General features: G+C 42.9%; 1 protein-coding gene across 1 annotated transcript; it reads right to left on the minus strand.

The window, feature by feature from the left end:
* Window positions 1–3,415: 3,415 nt before the first annotated feature.
* THBS1 (thrombospondin 1) lies at window positions 3,416–19,580 on the minus strand. Its single transcript, XM_072866139.1, has 22 exons — window positions 19,366–19,580; window positions 19,074–19,165; window positions 17,764–18,341; window positions 17,132–17,207; window positions 16,688–16,884; window positions 16,369–16,494; window positions 14,735–14,828; window positions 14,229–14,402; window positions 13,664–13,840; window positions 13,195–13,368; window positions 12,882–13,009; window positions 12,612–12,764; window positions 11,872–12,090; window positions 11,188–11,295; window positions 10,656–10,815; window positions 10,138–10,256; window positions 8,233–8,467; window positions 7,636–7,863; window positions 7,219–7,490; window positions 6,702–6,799; window positions 6,453–6,592; window positions 3,416–5,764 (listed from the first exon to the last, which is right to left on the minus strand). The coding sequence occupies exons 2-22, from the start codon at window positions 19,138–19,140 to the stop codon at window positions 5,757–5,759; spliced, it is 3,531 nt and encodes a 1,176-aa protein (XP_072722240.1). The 5' UTR covers window positions 19,141–19,165; window positions 19,366–19,580; the 3' UTR covers window positions 3,416–5,756.
* Between the last annotated feature and the right edge of the window lie 2,761 nt (window positions 19,581–22,341).

Raw genomic sequence — 22,341 nt, forward strand, 5'->3', positions numbered from 1 at the left:
TGCTGCATAGATCAGAGAGGAAAGGGCTGCTTAAACGTGTCATCAGAGTAGCAAGGACTAGTCTAGAAGTGTGCAAAACTATGCCACTAATTCATGGGCTAGAAAGGGTGCAATTTTACCTCCCAGTCAGGGAGGGATAGGTGAGAGGCTGTTGTTTGCAGCTCAGTTTTGGTAATTTCAATGATAAGAATTTTTAGATGTTATTAAACCCCCCTATTTTCTAGATAAAATTTCAGCAAATAATATGAGAATGCCCCTCTTCTCTTTGGTTCGCTTCTTAGAAAGCCTTTCTAACCACAGCTTTAAATGAGATCTCTCTTTTGCTTTTTAGGTGCAAAATCCGCTGCACTCTTTGCAGTTCCAAGAGTGCTTCCTCCCCCAGTTACAACAAAAGAGCCCCACCTCTGGGAATCTCACAGTTTGAAGGGTAGACAAGGTGGTTTGGCAGATGCTTGGGAAGTTGTTAAATTAGGAAGGTTTTTGAAATCTAGGAAAAATAATAACTGTGATTTCTTTTTTTTTTTTTATTTTCAACAGATTTATTTATTGAGAAATAATTGCTCTTTTATTTGTAGCTAGATTTAAAGGTCAGGAAAGCTGTTTCCTTTTTAAACAGAATAGAGGCGCTTGAATACTACTAATGCTATAACCTACAGTTATCCAATTATACGTTTCATTGAGGGATTGGCTGGAATCCAGGTGCAGTAGTTAGAATAAAAGGCTCCCTGTCATTTAAGTCTATGTGAAATCGTTCACTGCTTGCAACTGAATCTGCAGTACCTTATCTATTATGCTTTAAAAAAAAAAAAGGCAAACTGGAATGCTTACAAGTGTGTATTAATTTCTAGAGTGCTCAAGTGCATGAATACTTTTGATTTACAGGCAGGTATTCTGTATTTAGAACTTTTTTTTTCCCCCCACTTAAAAATGTGCTATCTTCTTGGGGAAATACTGTTCAATGGCATTATTTTCCTATTGTTTGCTTTGTGTATTTGGTATGCATAGTTTTGGTGGGAAGGGCATTGCCAGAGGCATTCTACCCTAATGTTACAATAACACTAAAATGGTCTCTCCATACGCATTTTGTGAGTGGAGTCAGCAAGGGAGACTGACACAGTATCCAAGCAGCACTCAGTTTAGCTCTTGTATGTGTTGCCTAGGCTAGCAGTTCTTGACTTTGAAAGCAGTTGAAAAATTAAAGACAAATGATGGCTGGGATTTGTCTAAATTTGAAAATCCAAGTTTCTCTGTGGTAGTTGCCTAATTTTATGGATTTCCTATGGAAGATTTTATCTTTAAGACTTTCTTGCCAAACATTTTTCTCTAATGAGGTCTCTTCCTCTTGTCATAACTCTGCTTAAATATTCATACAACTTTGTGCACCTGTTCTTTCTCTCTTGGAAAAGATGAGAAATAAGAGCTAGAAATCCCCTTGTGGTTATATTAAGATGCTCTCTTCTATAATCTCAGCAATTCTTTCCAAAATGAATTTATGTTGAAAATCAACCAATTACTGTACTACAGGTTTCACTACAAAATCATGGCAATAGCAGTAAAAAGTGCAATGTTGTCATTAAGATGCAGATCTTGCTACAGTTATCTCAGTCTTTATCTCCGCAGGTTATCAATATCTACAGGTTAAACTACTACACCTCTTGAACACAGGTTTCATGCAGATGACCACTTGAAAACTTAAGCTACTGTATTTGCATGGGCTCTGAGAGGAGCGTGCTATGGTTAAGAAAACATTGCACTCTCTGCAGTAGCATGAAACTCAAAGATTATTTGTGCAAAAAAGTTGGCCAAGTACCCAATAACACTAGAAGTGGCATGCATTAGTTGGTACACTTAAGTGTCCCACTGATGAGTCTCCAGGGAGCTGGGAACAGCATATTTCCTGCAGGCTTTACCTACGGAGTTTTTCCCCTGTGGAGCGTGGCCATTTTCCATACTCTTCCTGTTTAGTTTTTCTTTGACAGTTGGTTTTTTTGGGGAAGTATAGGCCTAACTTAGCTCATCTATAGCTCTTTCTTGTGTCCTATTGTATTCAACACTCCCCAGGTAACAAGTGGGTGCACTTAACCTATGGGTTAACATAAGGCATATGGCTTGCCTTTATTATTCTAAGGCATGTATCATCCCCAATTCAGATGCTACACTGATATAAGCTACATAAATGCATGCAATACATTAGCACAAAACTTTGGCTTGGGCTCAGACAAGGTCATTGGAATGGGCTGCCAAGGCTATCTTCCCCCACATCAGCAGCAGTTCTCTTCTTTAAACTTCTGGATAGACCTACATATAGCCATATATAGATATATCTGTTCATATAACTGATTGGCTTTCTAAATCCAGAGTATCTCATTCTTCCTGCAAGTACAGTAAAGAGAGATTTCTCCAGGTGGGAACTTTCTTTGCTTTTTGTAGTTCTTGCTCTTCTTAGTGCCCCTGGGAGGCAAGAAGAGAATTTGAGACCAGAACTGCAGGACATTTGGTACAGCAGGCCCAGATGGGTTACACTGATGGTACACTCCCACAAGAGACTACCACGTCTCACTCCAGAGAAGCGAAGCAGACAATCCTGTAACTGGTTAGGGCAGAAATTCAGCAGCCACTCATATTTTGGAAGGAACAGGTCAGGAGTTCTTTGTCTTTTTTCTCCTTGTTCTCAGTGGGATAAAATAAAATATACAGGACTGTCCTCAAAAGTTTAGTGACAGAAAAATAGGAAAAAACTTCATAGAACAGGACTCTTCATCCTCAGGAAAAGTAGATGTAGAGATTAATTTTGTATACCTGCAGGACCTCCTAAATACACTTCTCATGAGGATTAACACTCCTAATATAGCACCTGGCTTTGGTAAAGGGCTCATGAGACAACAAACTGCTGCTGTAAGTAAAGACTGAGCAACTCATCTTAACTGCTCTTCTTTTTAGCAGCACGTTCCAGCAGTTGACACAGTGCCACATCATCAGCTTTTTGATCACACTAGCAGTCTCAGTCTAGAATAGATATTAACAGATATTGATCTGCCCCTGCAGATAGCCATCATGCTGTCTCTTTTCACGTGAAAGAAAGAAAGAGGTAGGCCTGGCTGGGGATGATTGAAATCCCTTAAAGATTGTTTCACCTTGTGGCTGCATGAAAGGCAGCATGGCTGTGTCTACACTTACAGAAGTCTTCAGTGAAACCTTCAGAATCAAACGTGCTACCAGAATCCATGCTACCTAACTGTAGACAAGTGTTATACCTGGGGTGAAAGCTCAGGTGCATCCCCTCAGCATAGTTTGAATGTATTTTAATGTAAAGACTGTAGAGATGTCTTGCTTTTAAGCCAAATTTGACATGAGTAATATATCAGTGATCCACAGAATTATTACAAAGCATGAATAAAACTAGAACACAAAGGTGTAAATATAAATGTCCATGGTGGTTTATTGTTCTTTGTATGTAAGAAGCTTTATTGTACACCTTACACAACTTTAAAATGGAAAATGGTTAAAAATGTTTAAAAAGCATTTTCTTAGAAAATTATGCTAGCAAAAACATTGGGAGGAGGGAAGCAAAAAATCTTCAGTTCAGTGTGCAAACATTTTATAAAAATAGAAATACTAACTCTACAGGTAGCATTTCATGATAAATTATTTAAATAGCATATCTACACAATTATGTGATTAACTATTACAATGGCAATGAGAAAAATAATTTATAAAAATACAAGCAATGGTATACAAGATGACAGGAAAAAATATAACACAACATCAGAAATTGTATTTGACTTTTTTCCAATGCCATTTCCTTACTGGGAATACATTTTCTGCAAAGAAGTTTTGACTATGTACAGCATTAACTTTAGTACTACAGTAGCTTTAAAGTTTGTTAGACATTTGAACTCTGCTTAATCCAAAGGTTTTTCTCAGTCACACAACAATGAGGTAATATTTGTACGTAAAACTTTCACTGTGTTCATTTCTTTTCCTTTTTTGAAAAGACAAGGAAATATTATAGGTATAAGGATGCTGCCCCTTCTGTTGGGGAAAACAGTCTTTTAATGTACATCAAGCCCTCTCCCTCTTTTGCAAGGAGCTTCTGAAATTCCATCTAGTCCATGAAGAATTCCATCTTTTGTAGCTGCACATTACTAGTGACAATAATTAGTGTGCAGCAGCACAAACAGCCGGTTTGAATGGTTACTGATTGTGCCTCTCTCTGCAATCACCTCAGGGCAGGTATTCTGGTTTTGTGTCAGGCCCACTGACCAGTGGTAAAGCACTGCAGACATTTCCCAGCACTAAATAACCGCTAAGATGGTAAATGGCATTCCCTCTTCTCTAGCACTATGGATGAGACAGGAACTGCTACCATCTAAAGGAACTTGGGTTTTAGCACTGCAGAACAGTTGCCTGCCAGGCTACCGATGGCCTTGCACAAAGAAAGGAAAAGCCAACATTGAGCTCAGACTGAGAAAAACAAACATCCCATTCCCCACCCCACTACTTCTCCCTGCACCTCAAAGCCTTTATGGGAAAACCGTTCTTTGTAACAAATACATCACCACTATCTGCTCCAGACAAGATTTTTTTCCCAACTAAAACCCCTCTAGGTTCAATATAGAACAGAGTTAATAAATAATCTGTATTTACAATCTTACAGTCATGAAGACTTGTAACAATGATTAAGTGGATAGTCTTGACGCATTTCTTGTTTTAATCAATAATTCCTCAGTCATAACATCAAAGATAGGTAAAAATAAATATTTTACAATTTCAGTATTTTATCTACAGGCCCCTTCCCCTCCCCTCCAAAGAAGCGAGGGGTTTAAAGCATCTATGGCATGTAGAAAAGGAATGTTTTCATTACTATTATTTTTGTGCCTTTTTAACCATAAAAAGTGAAGCACATGCTGGTTTCCTGAAGGACAGCACAATGCTAGCTGAGATGGCGGTGCTTTCTGGCACCATATCCGAAAGAAAACATGTAAAGGTAAGAAAGATCTGCATCTAATCAGGAAAAAACAGAATCTACTTGTAAATCCCAGTTCTCCCAAAGCTGGTATGATCCAGTGTGCCAGTTTTTATCTTCTTTGCCCCACCCACCATGGAAATCAGTTTTAGGATATCTGTTTTGTCCTGTGTAATAGAGCAGCTGATCTAGCTCACCACAAATAGAACAAGGCTGTGTTTTCATCTGAAAGATATGACTTATAAAATGATAATCATTTCTCCAAGTTAAATGGATGTAAACCAAGGTAGCGCAGCCCTCATTAAAAAAATTCCTCTCCCCCATAGACAAAAAAAGACTTAAGAGTTCACCCTCCCACCCAAAAACCCTTTTCCCCACACAATGAAAGGTCTTCAGTTTAAGTAGTCCACAGCACATCCAAAGATGTTCTTTTTACAAAATGCTACTCCATGGGACCTCCAGTTAGAGAGGCAGTGACACTGCACTGTGATAAACAGCAAACAAATGTCTTTCCTACTGAAAGAAGTGTTCTTGTTCAGTGAAGACAATTCTCATTTGCAAGACACATTTGTTTCCTTCCACTTCAGCAGAGGTCAGATACCAAGGATGTTCTCACTTTCATTCTCTCAAAAGCATTCTCTTGAGGCAGGTCATGTGTTTCGAGTCCACATTTACGCAGAAAGAAGAAAGGAAGGAATGATATAATGGTCCCAGGATTTGTAAGGCTAAACGTTTCAGAAGGTGCAATACCAGCATTTTTAAATAGTCTCTGGATCCAATAACCTTGTGATTATGGATCTGTGAATAAAAAAATTAAGATATTTAAATATTTCTGTGTATTATGCATAATTGTCTAAGCCATTAATGCCTAGAGACATTTGTAAAGAACATATTGGTAAAGAAAACAGAGTGCTTAGGTACTTTCTTGAATTAGACTTCAGAATCTAGTCTATGTAACCATTGCATAATGAAGTCACAATTTAAGAAGACTAGGGCACCTGGAACTGGTCATATGCACTTACCTCCACTGAACTGCAAGAGTGCAGTATATGGACAGCCTTCTACTTTGCTTACTTTTAAGCAAATCAGTTTTTTGCATGTCAAACACTACTCTTGCTTGCTAAAGTCAAGATTTTGCATTTTCACCTTGGACTTTGTCAGCTGTATTGAATCCTTCTGGTCAGCATTTTAAAGGAGATTCAAGATATATTTCCTATCTGGAACTTAATATGGATTTCTGATACTTTGAAATAACAGTATAGAAATATACTTAGATTTTATACATTTAAACTTTTAACTGTGAAGAGTTTATCAAGAAGGTGTCCTGTTTCTGCCTGCAGAACTCACTTGAGATTGAGCCATGAAAGATGATGAGTGAACTTCCCCTCTTAGCTCTTATTTCTTAATCCATTCTATTTTTCTTGAGAGCAGCTTTTTCAAATCAATTCATTTATATAGGATCTCTTAAATACAATGTCTTCCTTACCTCTGCATTCATATTTAAGATCTGAGAAGAACACCATTTCTTGAGAGAAGACAAATAATCCTAGCCGACCACCAGCATAGGTTTTATCATAGATTGGTCCTGAGTCTGCCATGATTTTCTTCCCTTCATACATTACAACCCTACAAAGAGACAATAGGTCAGCCATCTTTGACAAGCTTCTGCTAGGTTAATTTTTACAGATATCTGCTTTCCTTGTGATAATTACTTCAGGTAAAAGATGATGCTCACCTGATGTAACCAGTCTTTGGTCTATGGCTAAGACGCCATCTGTATGCAGTGAAGTCTTTCCAGCCTATGTGACGAGGGTCATGCCACAGAGTTCTCACCTATGAAAGAACATTTTATTAGCCAAAGGCCTGAGAAAACAACCATTATTTTGACATGAAGGTGCCTCGACAGTCATCATTTTGACTAGTAAAGGCTTAAAGTAAGTCATTAGGCTCTGTAATGGTGTCTTTTGAAGTCAACTGCATTTAAATTGACTTTTAAATAAGTAAATAGGAAACTACTCCACAATTCCAGAAACAATTGATTCACTGGTGCTGGAAAGCCTGTCCGCAGCATGCAATCCTGTTAATTTCATAGAATATTTTGCATGACTGGGGATAATTAAAGAGTTATTGGTCTTTGCCAAGAAGACTATACCATTCTGATCAGCATGTACAGACCTTCTGTAAGTGTCTAAATTGTTGGAAGAACAGCCTGCCTTACAGTGCAGAAGAGTAGGTTAAAGTGCCACTCTTACCTGGCCAGGAGTGTTTCCTGTGTGCCACAGAGCATTACGAAGGTGTTCTCCTGGACCGGTGGTGGAATTCACAACTTTGATGGAGAGACCCGAGTAGCCTTGAGCTTTGGTTGGTGTGGAGTCCCAATAAGACTGGGTGATCTGCTTCCACATGACGACATAGAAACGACTGCTAGATTGGTAGCCAAATACAAAGCCAGCATAATCATCATCCCTTTCTGTATTGATGAAGAAGGTGCCACTGAAGTCCACAGCATTGAATTCATCAAAACCTATGGGGGCATTAAAGGAGAAAGTTTTAGGTGCTGCTCTTCTGCGATTCTTAAACAACTCCTTAATAGTTTCTCAGGTTCTCCTCCTCCCCCCACCTAAAAACAAACAGTGTAATGCCTGTTAGATTTAAAGGTTTCCCCTTACCGACTGCAAGGCCAGGGTCGCAGTTGACTGTCTGAACCAGTTCTTTACCCTGGTGACGAACAACCCAGTTTGGATCGTTTTGGGATGTTCCTTTGGGATCCAGGGGAATCATCTGAAATCTTCGGAAGTCAGTCTCACTAATGTCCACATTTTCAGGGCAGATATCATCAATGTCTGGCACACTGTCTTGGTCAAAGTCATCTTTGCAAGCATCTCCACGTCCATCACCTGCAGGACACAAGTAATTTCACCATTATATCACCATTGCTGTTTGCTTCTGAGTCTTACAACTTAGAGTTGAAGTCTTAATTGCAGATCTCTGACTGCCCAGGTACTTCTGGCAGACATACTACAGAAGCCACAACAGCTCCTGTATAAATGCCCTTTCACTTCAGCCTGATAGTGACTTAGGAATTAGCTGGATATGTGGTCATTTTTACATTGCTCCTTACTCCTGAGGAGCACTATAACAACAGTACAGACATTCTATCTTTTTGTTACTTGGAAGTTTTGTCCAGCCTTAGTGTGGAAAAAAAATGCAGCATCAAACTATTGGAAGATACTCTTAAAGCGTTACTATGATACTGGTCATCTTACCATCAGAATCAGCTTGATCAGGGTTGGCAACCAATCTGCAGTTATCTTTGTCATCAGGGATACCATCATTGTCATCATCATGGTCACAGGCATCACCTTTTCCATCCTTGTCATGGTCAGCTTGATTGGCATTGGGCACATAGGGGCAGTTATCAAGATTATTTTGATGGCCATCTTCATCTATGTCCTGGTTGTTGTCGCATTGATCACCTATGCGGTCAGAATCAGTGTCTTCCTAAGAAAGGGAAGAAAAAAAAAAGAACATTTTAAAAAGCCACTTAAAAAAAGGCTGAAATAGGAGTCTTAATAGCTAGAATTAATTGGGATTTCTGCTTGCTTTAGCAAGAGCCAAGATAGATGTAGTGCGGTATTAGGATTAATACATGCTTAAGGCTGCCTGTACTAACTGCTTTTGGACTGCTTTAGTGTTGCCCTGGTTTTAGTTTGAATCTAGAGCAGCAGAAAGCAGCGTGGTCATCAACTTCTCTTCTCCCTTCTGCCGTGTGACTATTCTGTCACTAGTCTACCATACTGGACACAGGGTACTTTACCTCCCACCTTCTCTGGCAGCTCCCTGGTTCCAAGGGCCAGATAAGGGTAGGATTACTTTGTACCTAGCCAGTAGAAACTGTAACATTAAAACATAGTCTAACAAGTCTTGGTTTTACAGCTTCCACACCATATCATAATTTTCTTGATCATAAAAGCCTATAATGCTCTTCATGTCCCTTGACTTAGTCAAGACAATTATTCCCTTAGTGGTCAAAGACTGCATGAACTACTGTGCCTGCTGATCACATATTTTAGCCAGTCATTTGCTTAGTCAGCTTCTGAAATAAGAAAGACCATCCAGTCATCCCTGAGGCTGCCTCAAGGTTTAGTCTAGTAGTCTTGTCAACACTGGTGGATGACCCTGGGTGTTGGTGTAGACAGAAGGCATACCACAGTTTGAATAGCTATTAATTCTGCTGTTTGAAATCTAATATCTATGCTTCTAGAACTTGATTAGAAAAGTGTTTGAAAACCCATTGGAGTCTTATATTAAGATTTCAAAGTGTTAAGAGAAACACTGCCTGAAAGGATCTTCAGGCACTTTCCAGCCTCAGGTGGGGAAGCAGTAAAGCAAGCGACAAAGACTAAGGAATTTTGTATTATCTGTTTAAGTCCTTCAAGTAACACTGCTTTTAGGCTACATGACCATACTACACTAGATTCCACTGATTTGCAACAGCTTTTCTAACCCTTCAAACATTCCAGTTATGTCCCTGAAGCTATTAAACTTAGACTTGTACTTGACAGGATAGCACAGGCTTTATCTACTTCTGCCTTCAAACATTTTTGAACGAGTAAGTTGTGTGAGAGGCTGGATCCCCATAGATTTTTATGAAGGGGAGTTTTAAAAATGTCAGAATACACCTTTTCCTTAGAGAAAAGCAACCTGTCCTGCCTTCAACTTACTGGTAGGAAAATTATCTTTTTAAATGCAGTTGTTTTGCACTTAAGGACAAAGACTAAAGAGTGACTTTGTGGTTAAGTGAACACAGCACTACAGGCTATGAAGAAGGTAGTTCCTACCTTCCTAGGTTTCATACAGTGCTTCCAGGAATTTCATATCCTCACTATGAGAATCACCACAACTGACAAACCTGAGAAATGTTTAGGAGACTGCTACATGCAGTAGTCTCTCAGATCTTCACTAGAGTTACTTTTCAGAAAATACCTAGCAGCTGTTTGAACTGTGAGGGCATGTTATTTGATATACAGGCACCATTTGGCAAATTAATATGAATGATTTGTGACAAGTCAAATTTAAGCTGTAATTTGTTCTTCAAATATTTTCTACAATATGCAACATACTATATTTTATAATACCAGTCTTCTATTTATATAATGCAAATCCCCTACCTGGTCAGGATTGTGTTCCAGTGGACAGTTATCACACTGATCTCCAACACCATCCAAGTCTGTATCCCTCTGGTCTACATTGTAGACATATTGGCAGTTGTCCCTTTCATTAAGGACCCCTGCAAAATTAAGGAGAGTTCATGAATGAAAGTCAGACACCTGAACGCTGCAAAGGACTGTATAAAGCCACCACACACTTCTTGAGATATTTTTGAAGGCATTTTGAGCAGCATTTGAAAGCTTTGAAACTTGACTCATCACTAGCTCTGCCACATGCTTCTGTTCCTACTGCCTGCAAGAATAGAGCTAGAATTTAACTGTGCCAAAGTGTGTATATTTAAAAGCAAATCTCCATCAGCTATAACTGTTACTTCAGTAGTCTTTATGCCCTGAAACCACCAGAGGAGAACTTGTGCGTCCAGGGATGAAATTCTGGTAGGAAATCAGTGGTACATTGGGTACATTTGATTAATCTGTGATTAGAAAACCATCTAAAGGAGTGATTAGAGGCCACCTACCATCTCCATCAATATCCACTGCACATGCATCTCCTTCTCCATTGTTGTCAGTGTCAGTTTGATCAGGGTTGTGATTGTAGGGGCAGTTATCACAGCGGTCACCAACATCATCCCTGTCATAGTCATACTGCTGTGGGTTGTAGATGAATGGACAGTTGTCCTGCAAGAGCGAGAAAGAAGTCAAGCTTTAAAAAGAGGCAAGTTAAAGCTTTAACCAGATTCTGCTTATGCTTGTACCGCTTATGAAAGGCAGGGATGCAGTTAAAACTGGAATGTTTCTATCTCAAAACACCCCGTTGCTTGCACAAGTGTAGGAATGGCTGAATAAAAATGAAGGTTCACTTCCAAAGCTCAACCAGCTGCAGAAAGTTTGTCTGCATAGTTATGCATATCTAAAGGTTTCTAGGATAGCTGTCAGTACCAGCAATTTCCTATGGTCCTCTCAAGATCAAGGTCAGAAGCTAGACCCCAGCCTTAGGAAGGGGAATGGGAGAGCTACATTCTCAAATGGTGTTCTTTTGTGTTGTCTTACCCGGTCATCAGGAATACCATCATCGTCGTCATCATTGTCACAGGCATCACCAATCCCATCCTTATCATAGTCTTCCTGCCCAGAGTTGGGCAGATTAGGGCAGTTATCCTAGAAAGGAGAAAGTACACAGATGTGTTCACTCCTGGCATGATTACAATAGGGATTTTAGCAGGTAAGATCTAACCATTAGGCAAAAATCATAATGCCTCAAATCAGGTAGGCATTATCTTACTGTAATTCTCTCAATTTTAGCTAGTCATTACTGTGAAGATAAGTCTTAGAAAACCATAGTTCAAATAATTTTTAAAGCAAAGATGTGGCAGCTTTTGAGAATTTTATCCTCTTTTTCTTGCCCTGGAGATAGATATCTGTCAGAGCAAAGCTGATATAGGTACAGCCTAAACTAGAGTCTTCCTAGAAGATTTATAACAAACACTTATAATTGTGTCAGGCTTCATTTTTTTCCATGTTGCAGGAATATCTAAAGCAACAGCAAGAGCCTCCTAGCAATACCTTGACAATGGTATCCCTAAACAGAGGGGTATTTTACCAGTTTTATTTGCAGAAAGGATAGTTTAATAGCTCTAACTAGATACTTGCTTTATACCTCAAACCTAACATATTTTGTATATTTCTCAGATACAGGCTGTTACAACACTAGATGGGAAAACAGGATAAACTTACTTTTTTACAGTGGTAAGTGGCATTTGCAACACAAACAAGGTTCTCATTTGGCCATCCATCCAAGTCAGTATCTTCTCCACAGATTATGCCATTGCCAGCATAGCCTGGTTTACATTCACAGCGATACATGGGGTCACTGAAGTGGCCAAGGTAATTGCATTTGGCATTCTTGTTGCAGTCATGTGTTCCATCTGTGCATGGATTACGTGGCTTGCAGACCTAGAAGACCACACAGAAATTAAATCCACTGGAAACATCTTTTTATCCCTCATTTTTCTGCAGAGATTCAAATAAAACATGGAGAATGCATGCTTGTTTTGATCAGAGATCCTTCAGTCAGAAAAAAAGGAAAAGCCTCATACATTACTTTCTTCCACTCTCCAACTCCAGTAGCAGTCTTAGCACTAATTATTATTTTTCTTGTTCAAACCTTATTTATTTTCAAATGGAACCAAGCACTAAAATATCTAAGGCACATATTATTGGATCATAAGTGAATACTGATTAAATTACTCTCCTAGAATTATGTATAATATCCATGGCTGAGGAGGACAGTGATTTTTAAAAGTCATTTTGAACTCCAATAGAAACTGCTTAATGCTCCTCCTGTTCTGAATCACAGAGGATGGTGTTTTATTAAATGTACCAAGTCCTTCTTCCCTGAAATACATAGGTGCTTTCTGTTGTTTAGAAACTTTGTGAGATTTCATAACCCAGAACAGTTCTCAAGTTGACAATACCTGTTTGTTAGCCATGGCATCCTCAACACTGCGACCGAATGGCTGTGTCCCAGTGAAACGTGGTGGACAAGGCAGACAGTTGTACCCAGGTTCAGTATTCTCACACCTGTGCACACCGTTGAAGACAAAGCAGGCATCAGGAACCTCTTTGCACTGAAATACAAGTTTGAGATAGAGGAGAACAACAGTTAGCATTAAGACACCGGGATTTTATTCTCCTTTCCCATTTTCTTTCACTCCCTTTCAAGGAACAAACTCTAGTCTTCTTACCTCATCAATATCTTGGCAGTGGACACCATCACCATGGTAGCCAGCAGGACAGGCACCACACTTCCAGGAACCATCAGGGGAGCTGGTACATGTAGTCCCCGCAAAGCAGGGATTAGACAGACACCCATCTGAGAAACAAATGAGAAAGTGTTAAGATGAGGGACACTTACCATGCTGCTACAGTATTGTATTTGGCCGATATGCTGGTTTAAAATTCTAGCAACTTGTGTTTTACAGACTTATGTCAAATTTCTTAATCAGTATTTTTGAGATTGTCCACAACCTTCAGATGTTTATGGGAAAATGGACTCACCAATTGGACAGTCCTGTTTGTTGCAGACCTGAGTCCCTGTAGCTTCACCTACGCAAGTCTTCCCACCATACTGAGGCTCAGGATTATTGCAGAGACGGCTACGTTTTTGAAGTCCTCCTCCACATGTCACTGTGCAAGCATCCCATGGAGACCATGGTCCCCAGTTGCCATTAACTAAAGGGAGACAGAAGTTAGAAGACACGTATAGCTTTAAATTCAGTGGTACAACTGGTTTCTACCTAAGGCCTATTTTGTAGTGAGAGCACTTGAGACATCCTTCAGGCACAAATGACAGAATTAACAGACTCCATGGAAGAGCCATAGAAAACAGTTTAGTTTTATCAAAAACTAACCTGTGAGGTTTTACCTAGCCCACCTCTAATTTTAAAGAGAGAAGATTATATAGCAACTACTCAGGAGGTTCACTGTTTAAGCTACCAAATAGTAGCTACCACCTGGACATACTTACTTGGGCAAGGATCTTTCTGGCAGGATTTGTTTTCTCTCGCCTCACCCTCACAAGGTTTGCCATTCAGCTGTGGTACTGGAGAGTTGCAGAGACGAATTCTAGTGATGATGCCCGTGCCACAAGTGACAGAACATGATGACCATGGTGACCAGTGACTCCAGCCACCATCCTGTTTAACTACAAGAGAGAGATGTCTGTTATTAATAGAGTTTCTGAAGAACAGACTTCAGCTGCACAGCACGTAGGATATAGCCAGTACCAGAACTGTACCAAAGACTCCATACATATTGGATAGGCTCAGCACCGTCACAGATCAAGTCGTTTTGTCACTAGAGAAATTGCATACCTAAACTGGCCTCAAATTTTGTCCTGGGAGCAGTGCCCAAACATGCTTATTTACTGCATTAGCTATCTGCTCCCCTTTACCTGATTAATACAAGTCCTTAAAGCTAGAAGCCAACGCTCCATCCCAGTGCGAGAGCTACATGGTAATCTTTGCTGTTAACATTAAGCCAATAAAAGCGGCCTGTGTTTTATTACCAGTGTGAGTAGATTAAGTACTTACATCTCTTATCGCACTCCTGAAGGTGGCAAGTCCGAGTCTGTACAGAAGACCCTTCACAGCGGTTATTGAGACTGTCACAGGATCGCCCTCTCTGCTGAATCCCATTCCCACAGGTCACAGAACATGAAGTCCATTCAGACCAAGGAGACCATCCATCATCTGCATAGTCGCTAGCTGCAGAGGGATACAGCTTTGTTACAGCTCTGAATAAGTCTCCAGGTACATGTTTTTCCATAGTCTTTTCTCCCACTCCTCTCTCCACAAAAAAGGACACAACTGTCCTCAAAACCCACATGCATCTTCCTTTCTTGTGCAAGATAAAGGCCATGAACTCAAATGTTTCAGTGCTCACATGCATCACCTAAGTGATTAATGTCAAAGAGGCATCAGGCTAACCTTACTCCAGTCATGCAGGGTTATATCCAGTTGTGGTATACTTTAGAGCAGCATGTGTCTAGTTAGATGAAGCCAACTGCTATAGAAGTGTGAAGGTATTAAGTACTTACGCCAGCATCGGGGGCAGCACTCCCCATCAGGCACAGTGGCATTGGAACAAGGCATGAGAGGACAGGACACTTTCCGGCATATGGTGGCAGAGTTCTATAAAGAATTGTGAGAATTGCAATAAGCAAGTGGAATATAAGCAATGTCTGGAGTCTGCTTAAATGATAAAGAGATCTTTTCTGCAGCACTTAAAGACTCAACAGCACATCTAAAGCAGAGACCCTTGTATTTAGAGCTAATACAGCCCAAGGGTAGTCCCAGGTATTATTAGTCAAGCTTCACCTCATTCCCATTCTCACCCATTATTTTTCAGTCAAGAGCGGAAGTATTTTGGTTTTGCAGAAGTTGATCAGGAGTAGCTACCAGATGCTGGCTAAAGTAAAAGACTATCACGTGATACCCAAAGTATAAGGTCAGACTTCAAGGGAATGAAACAAGAATGAGAAGCCAACTTTCTTCTCAGTTAATATGGATTTAAGCTGATTATGTGGTAAAGATAAAATGGGTTTAGTGGACTCTGCTCAAGAGCCATGAAATCTATAACTTATACTTAGAGGTCTTTGATCTTTAAGCCAAGCAGGCAGGGTAAGAACACCCACCTCCAATCTCAATGACAGCTAAAGGGCAGCCTGTAGTTTTGCTTCTTGAAGGTAGCAGCTTGGTTGGAAGAATGCTCTTATGATTACTATTTTAATCTCCCCAAGCGAACGACTACATTAAGGCAATTACAGCTAACATTGAGTAAGAGGGTTGGTAGGAAAAAGGCAAATGCAGAAGTCACAGTATCATTTGCTGACTACAAGACAGAAACATGTAGAGACCTGTAGAAGCAGATGCAGAACTTGGTGAGACACCTTGGACTGCATGCGTACAAATACTCAGCATTTAGTTTCTACGCAGTAGCAGGGTAGTTAACCCACTCTTTGGTAGACTGGTACTCCAAGATGCTTTTGCTAAGGCATACTTACAGTTAAAGGAAGCAAACAGAGTTTAAAGAAACTCTGAAACTGTGTGTTTTGGTGTACTTTTACAACATTCTGCAGAAGCAGAACACAAAGCATAAATATCCTGCCAGGTGATCCTGGGATTTCAACAGCTAAACTGAAATCTGGAAGGGATTGCTGTTCCATATAATCTGTAACAGCTAATGGGACACAGCTAGAAGCATTTGTTAGATAAAGAAAAACCCTGTAAGTTTAAGAGCCTTTACTGAGTACTAGACTGTCTTTTCCTACTAAGCTAGCAGGAGGTTCAGTGAGGACAGAAGGTGGATCTAAAGTATTCCAGGGAGCAAAGCTGACAGGACTACAAATTTGTTCTATCAATGCTGACTTTTAGTTTACTCATGGACTTATGTAAAGAATACAGGCATTCCCCAAATTAAGGAACTAGAAGTGTGTTAACAGCTGTGTCAGAGTGATGTTTTGTATAATTTTCTAAAACACTACTGTTGTAACACTATGAAATTTATACCAGAGATCTAGTAGGATGAAATAAACTGAATAATTCTCTGGCTACTGTAGTATGCCCAGTTCTTTGTAGGATTCACTCTAACAAAGACTGCCATTTAGAAATATCTGTTAATTTCAACTCATGAATTTATATACTGAGGATTTATGAATCTGAGGAATCTTACCTGGCAGGTACATTCAGTGCAGCTGTCAATAGTCCACTCTTCTTTATTTTTGTGCAAGATTCCGTTATGAATGCATACTCCAGGAGTGATCTGGACCACTTTGGCAATGAGTTCATTTTCTTCGGTCTTGGGGGGGAGGGAGAGGAGGCAGGGGAGAGAAGCAGAGAGAAGATATTTAGAAGTTAATACAGAAAACACTCTTTTCCACAAAAGTCAGAGTAAAGTTATTACTGTTTATCCAGGCTCTCAAAGGGCAGCTTATCATTCATCCACTAAGTGCCAGTTAATGAAAGGTATCATGAATTTAACCAACACTCACCACTTTGCGAACTCTGTCTTGAAGTGTTGTAACCATGGACCGGAGCCCTTGCAGTTCCACAAACATATTTGTTAGCTCATCACAGGAAAAACCACAGACTGCTTGGATGTCCTTTGTTTTATGGCCAATGTAATTAGTGCGGATAGCTGGGCTGGAACCATTGATGGGGTTGTCCAAAGTAATGATCGCACTAGTGGCTAAGAGACAAAAACACACATAAAGCAAATGCATTTTTTACCATGTGCATTTATCATTCCAGGGTAACACCTGCTAAACAGCTGCCACCAGATTCATTAGGGTGCCTGCGGAAGTATAATCTTATTTCTTATGCAATGTGGATTTGCATGTCAGCATACTTCCGAGTTCTGTTTCAACTTGTCTTTCTAACATAATGAGAAATCTTATTTTTAATAGGTCATTGGATTCAGAAGATCGCAAACTTACAGCTGGAGCAGCCTTTGTTCCTCAGGATAGTGTCCAGAGTTGTTCCAAACACAAACCGCACATTCTGCAGTAGTCCCTGTGGACAGAGGAAGAATTACAGCTACTTGCAGCGACTGCAAGGGAAGGAAGTACAACTTGCATGGAGAGAGAGCTTGTAGGCACTTAAGGTCACATAAGATCATTAAGAATAATTTCATGACAGACAGATGGCAAAGTGAAACACATTGCTTTATTCTCCTTAATGATAACAAGCCCTGCTTCCTAACATTCTCATTCTTTACCACAAGGACCTGGCAACTCTCCAGGCAGGAAGGAAAAAACCATGAATTTCTGAATCTTGTATAAGCAGCTGAGCAATGACACTACAACTACCTGTTTGGAAGCTTCAGTGCCTTCTTAGTGCTGCAAGAGTTCTATCCCTGCAAATCTAATGCTTCACCCTTCAGTCTCCATTATTAAAGTTTTGTAGATTTACAGGTGGTCCGTATCAGATGTACACAAACTAGTCAGTGGTGGAACAGTTTCTCCCTATTACCCATGTCTTTGTAGCTATTTAGGCTGGTTGAGTAGCTAATGCACCTTCAAGGCAGATGACTGAAAATACTAGGCAAAAACATAAGTGAAAGTCTTACCTGGAAGTTGTCATTGACTCCCCCTTTGGCAATACGGAGCCTGGCACTGCTAGCCAGGTCCCTAGTGAAGATGTTCTGGATGGGGATGTCCAGTTCAGCATTCTCCATTTTCTCACACCCCACGTAGAGCTGAGCCCGGTCCTCCTGCACAAACAGGGTGATATTCTTCCAATGTCCTGTAGCTAGCAAGGCATCCTCTACTGACACTAACTGCTGCTTGCCATCACCAGAAAGGCTCAGGTCCAGGGTGCCTGCCTTGCCATTTGATACTAGACTGAAGACATGACCAGAGCCATCTTTCTGTTCCACAGACAGCAGCGTGCCTCTACTCTTCTTGGCTTGCCGGAGAGTGGCCAGGAGGATGAAGCCCTTCTCAGCATGGATGGCATCTAATAAGTCTTGGAACTTGGAGTCAGGAACAGCAGGGATGCGACTGGCATCTTCAATGCGGTAAGCGGGGCTGGAGGATTCTGGTCCCTTCACCAGGTGCACCCCGGGTGCCCGGCGCCCAGCTCCCTTCCGAATGAAGCCGATGAGTTCAAAGAGATCAAAGACGCTGTTATCATCACTCCTGGACTCTGCAGAAAGATCAGAACAAGCTTCATGAGCAAGGGACAGAAGAGGGTGAGTAGGTGCCTATCTCCTAGAACTGCTTAACGTATTCGCTCGTGGTGCACATCGTGCAAGGTACATTAGAGCACAGACAGTAGCTCTGATGGTACGGCAGTCCCACCAGGAGCTGCAGTGCAGCAGTACACGTGCATTCTTGTACAGGAGCAGTCGGCACAGGAGTGCCAGGTACCTGCTGAGTGACACACAAAGGTAGCAGCTGTTCCGGCACCTCATTAGACTCTAGCAGAAGAGAAATGGACAGCAGAAGCCCATATGGAAATACTCCTATGCTAGGATACAACAAAGTGAGCTTGCTTAGTCCAGCTGGGTGACAGCAAGCACAGTAGCAGCTTCTCTATAGCACCGCAATAGCAGCCTACTGCTACACTCCTTCTTCAGCCAGTTCCTACATCACATTCCCCCTTTCCTCTGCCCAACACAGAGGAGGACAAGCTATGCACTGAAGTCCTGGAGACTCTGCATTTCTATTTCTGAAGGTTACACAAATTCCACACCAGATAAAGTTTCCTGTTCCCAGCTAGCTGATGCTCAGGTTAAAAAGTTTTTGTTCAGTGAAAGTTTTGGCACTCTTCACCACTGAGCACAGTTCAGTTGCCTAAACAGACACCAAGAAATGTTTTCTCTTCCCCCCCCCCCTTCCCTGACTGCTCCGAGTACCAGCACAGAGCTGGTCTTACCTGCAGTGCGCTTGGCCTCCGAGACACCGAGCATGAGGAGGAAGAAGAGAACAGTCGCTGGCCCCATGGCAAAGGTCTGTCTCTGAACCAGCCTGGGGACAGGCACAAGGAAGAAGGTCACCGCGCTGCCGTCGCACCCAGGACCCGCCGCCCGGCTCACCGGCCCCAGCGGCTCCCGAGGCTCCCCGGCGGCGGGAAGGCTGCGCAGCGGGAGGCAGCGGGGCGCGGGCAGGTGCCCCCCGCCCCCCTCGGAGGGGACAGCGAGCGCGGCGGGAGCGGCTTCAGCACTTACCTCCGGGGAGAGCGATCCGGGCGGGCAGCGCCGGTCTCCCGCGCCTCCGCGTACCGGCGACTAATATCCTCGGGCAGCCCTCGACTTGTCCCGGCGAGGGAGGGCGGGCGAGCAGCGGCGCCTCGTCGGGGCGGGCGGAGCGGTGGGTCCCGGGCGCGGCGGCGGGCGGCGAGCGGCGGGAGCAGCGCTGCCGGGGCACTGCGGGCGCCGGGCGCCGCGCGCGCCTTTAAAGGGTGGCTCGCATTCCTCGGCGCGCGGCGGGCCAATCAGCGGCGGCGGGGCAGGAAGCGGGAGGCGGGTGCCGGGTGGCCCCGCGGCCAGAGACAACTTTCCACAGGGGCCGGGGGCGGGGACGGGCCCGCTGCCGCTGCCGCCGCCGCCGCCGCCGCGCCCCGCCGGCCGGGGGAGCGGGCGGCCGCCGCGCCACTGCTGACGGGCGGCGCCGCGCCCGGCTGCGCCGCGTGGGGGCGCCCCGCGAGCTCGTACGGCGGTTGTCCGGCAGGGCCCGCGCGCCGCTCCTCGGCCCCGCGCCGGGCGCGACGCCGCCGGCTGCCCGTCGCCTCCCCGCCAGCCGCGGGGAGCCGCGGCGAGGCCGTCGGGGGCCCTTGTCCCCCGAACCTGCGGTGAACCGCGTCTGGCACCCGTTCCGGGCCTGCCCCGCTGCCCGCCCGGCGTCCCGGGCCTGCCCTCCGGCCCCTTGTCTCCCGGCCGGTCGCGCTGCCCTTAGCCCCGCGCTGAGGGGTAAGGGTGTCCTGGCCGTGCCGTGTCCGCCAGCCCACCGTACCCCTGCGGCCGGCGGGCACCCCGGGAGGAGCGCTTGAGGGGGCGCAGCCCGCCGCAGGTGTCTGCGGGCGGCCCGCTGGGACGTAGAGGAGAGGGGTGCCTAAACGCCACTACCTCCGGCTGTCTGGAGTCACTTAATTAAAGCAATCTTCACTTAATTAACTTAATTCACTTAATGAAAAGCTTCTCTTCCTGCCCACTGGTCGCAATGCACAGCACTCGGGACATTGGGTCCACAAAAGGGGGAATAACGTAAGTCCTCGTTAGCTCTTTCTGTCCACCCTTGGAAAGAACGCGGGCCGGGTGGCGTGGGGGAAGAGAGGGGAACGATGGCGGGTGAGGAGGGCAGGCTGGAGGAACCGGGGGGCCTGGCGCCTTCTCCTTCCCACTCCCCCTCTCCTTGTCACTATAGAAGAGTGCAAGGGAATGACCCTTGGTTAACAACTTCGCTTCAGGAATGAAATGACTAACACTGTACTGCAGCTAAGAATCTCCCGTAGTGGCTTTGTTTAATGAACAAAATGACTAATGCTGCTTCAGCCCAGAATTTCCCATGTAATCCGGATTTCAGGTAAGAGGAAAGCTTGTAAGGGTTAAAAAGGCAGGTTCTCTACGTCGTGTCATACTCTGTATGACCAAAAGTGACTTGAGTGTGTGAAACAGCTCTGAAGTAATTGAATTCCAAAAATGGTTAATTCCTCTGCATTCCCCGGCCTTTGTATGCTTGGCATGTGCTCCTGTGGAAAGCTGAGTGTCAGTGAACGAGAAGGATCTCGTCAGGCAATTGCGTGTGCTTGGAGTGAGCTTGGCAACCCTGAGCAGTGACTGAGTTGGACTCTAAACTGAACTGTGTAAAACACATCAGGCAATCGGACTGGCTAATGTATGAGGAGGCATTGCTGCTCTACAGATTATCCCAGGAAATGCTTTGGGAAATTCTTGACCCAAAGAATGAGATAGCTGCAGAATTGTGTATATTAGGGTAAAGCCAAAATGATTGTCTGCCCTTTTAACTTAAGAGATAGAGTATACCATCTGAAGTAGGCCTCTTTATTGTATAATGATTCATAGAAGAAAAACCTCAAGTGTCTCAAGATAAAAAACTGAGAGAGAAGAGAGATGATGGTAACAATGAGAGCCCTGCCAGGAAAAAAAAAATCAGCAAGAGAGAGAGCAAGCAAGAAAGAGACACTGACTGCTCCTACCTGGACAGGTTTAATTGACAGGTAGTTGTAATTCTTAGTGGTCAGCCCACTAAGCCCTTTATATACCAGTGAGTTTCTCTGATGGATTGTCTCATGGAAGCCAAAGGGGCTTGCTGCTCATATGAGCTTGTGTCTTGGAGCCTGGGGTGTTACGATCAAGCTTTTCTTCATGTGGCAGTAAGTCAAGCCGAGGTTAGATTTGAAAGACAGTGAGAGAACCTCTAAAGTGGTTTTACATTAAGTGAGGAGATTGAGGCCAGCAACCAGGAACCGTCGACTTAAAAATGAAAAATAATGTCCAAAATTTGTCTCTTATTTCATCCAAAGGTGTGTGGATGAATCTGTAATCTTTTGTCAGAATACACCTGCTTGATGGGTATTGTGAGATTTTGTAATTTGGACCCATCTTTAAAATGTAAATAATGCCTTTAAAACATGAATTCAACTTTGAACTATCTGATTACACCAGAAATACACCACAATGATTGAGGTCAAAATCTGACCGATAATTTCAGCATGCCCTACACTTCTAGGTTCAAATTCTTATCACAGTGTGTAAACCTAGCTTTGTTGACTTCTGTGGAGCTAATACCAGTTTACACCCTTATAGCTGATGCTGGAATTTGACACTTAGATCTGCTCTTGTAGGCAAGATATGACTGACTTGTTGAAACACTTTTAGTGGAATTTACCTGTTGTCATTTGGATGTGTTCAAGAATGTGAGCTCTGTTAAAACTGGTAGCCGGGTCTTGGGAGTGCACGGATATTTTATGTGATTAATCCGTCATTCACTTTCTTGCCATGAATCCTGGAGTCAGATCCTTTCCTTACTTTCTCTTGAGTTCAGGGTCCTTTTATATTTTCATTGAATATTCATTGCAGAATATACTTACAAGTCCAAAGCTTCTTAGTATTACTTCATTTGAGATTGTAAAAAATAGTAGTTGGAAAAAAGTAATGGATATACAGTAAGTATTCGGGAGAACA

This window comes from Ciconia boyciana, chromosome 6, assembly GCF_034638445.1.
Source record: "Ciconia boyciana chromosome 6, ASM3463844v1, whole genome shotgun sequence".
Classification (NCBI taxonomy): Eukaryota; Metazoa; Chordata; class Aves; order Ciconiiformes; family Ciconiidae; genus Ciconia; species Ciconia boyciana.

Bases quoted from the DNA above. Each gene is read 5' to 3' on its own strand.
- THBS1 (XM_072866139.1), bottom strand. From the start codon at position 19,140: ATGGGGCCAGCGACTGTTCTCTTCTTCCTCCTCATGCTCGGTGTCTCG. The intron at 14,829-16,368 runs GTAAGATTCCTC...AATTCTTTATAG, and splicing joins GCACTGAATGTACCTGCCAG to AACTCTGCCACCATATGCCG. The intron at 12,091-12,611 runs GTATTGTCAACT...GTGGTCTTCTAG, and splicing joins ATGCCATGGCTAACAAACAG to GTCTGCAAGCCACGTAATCC.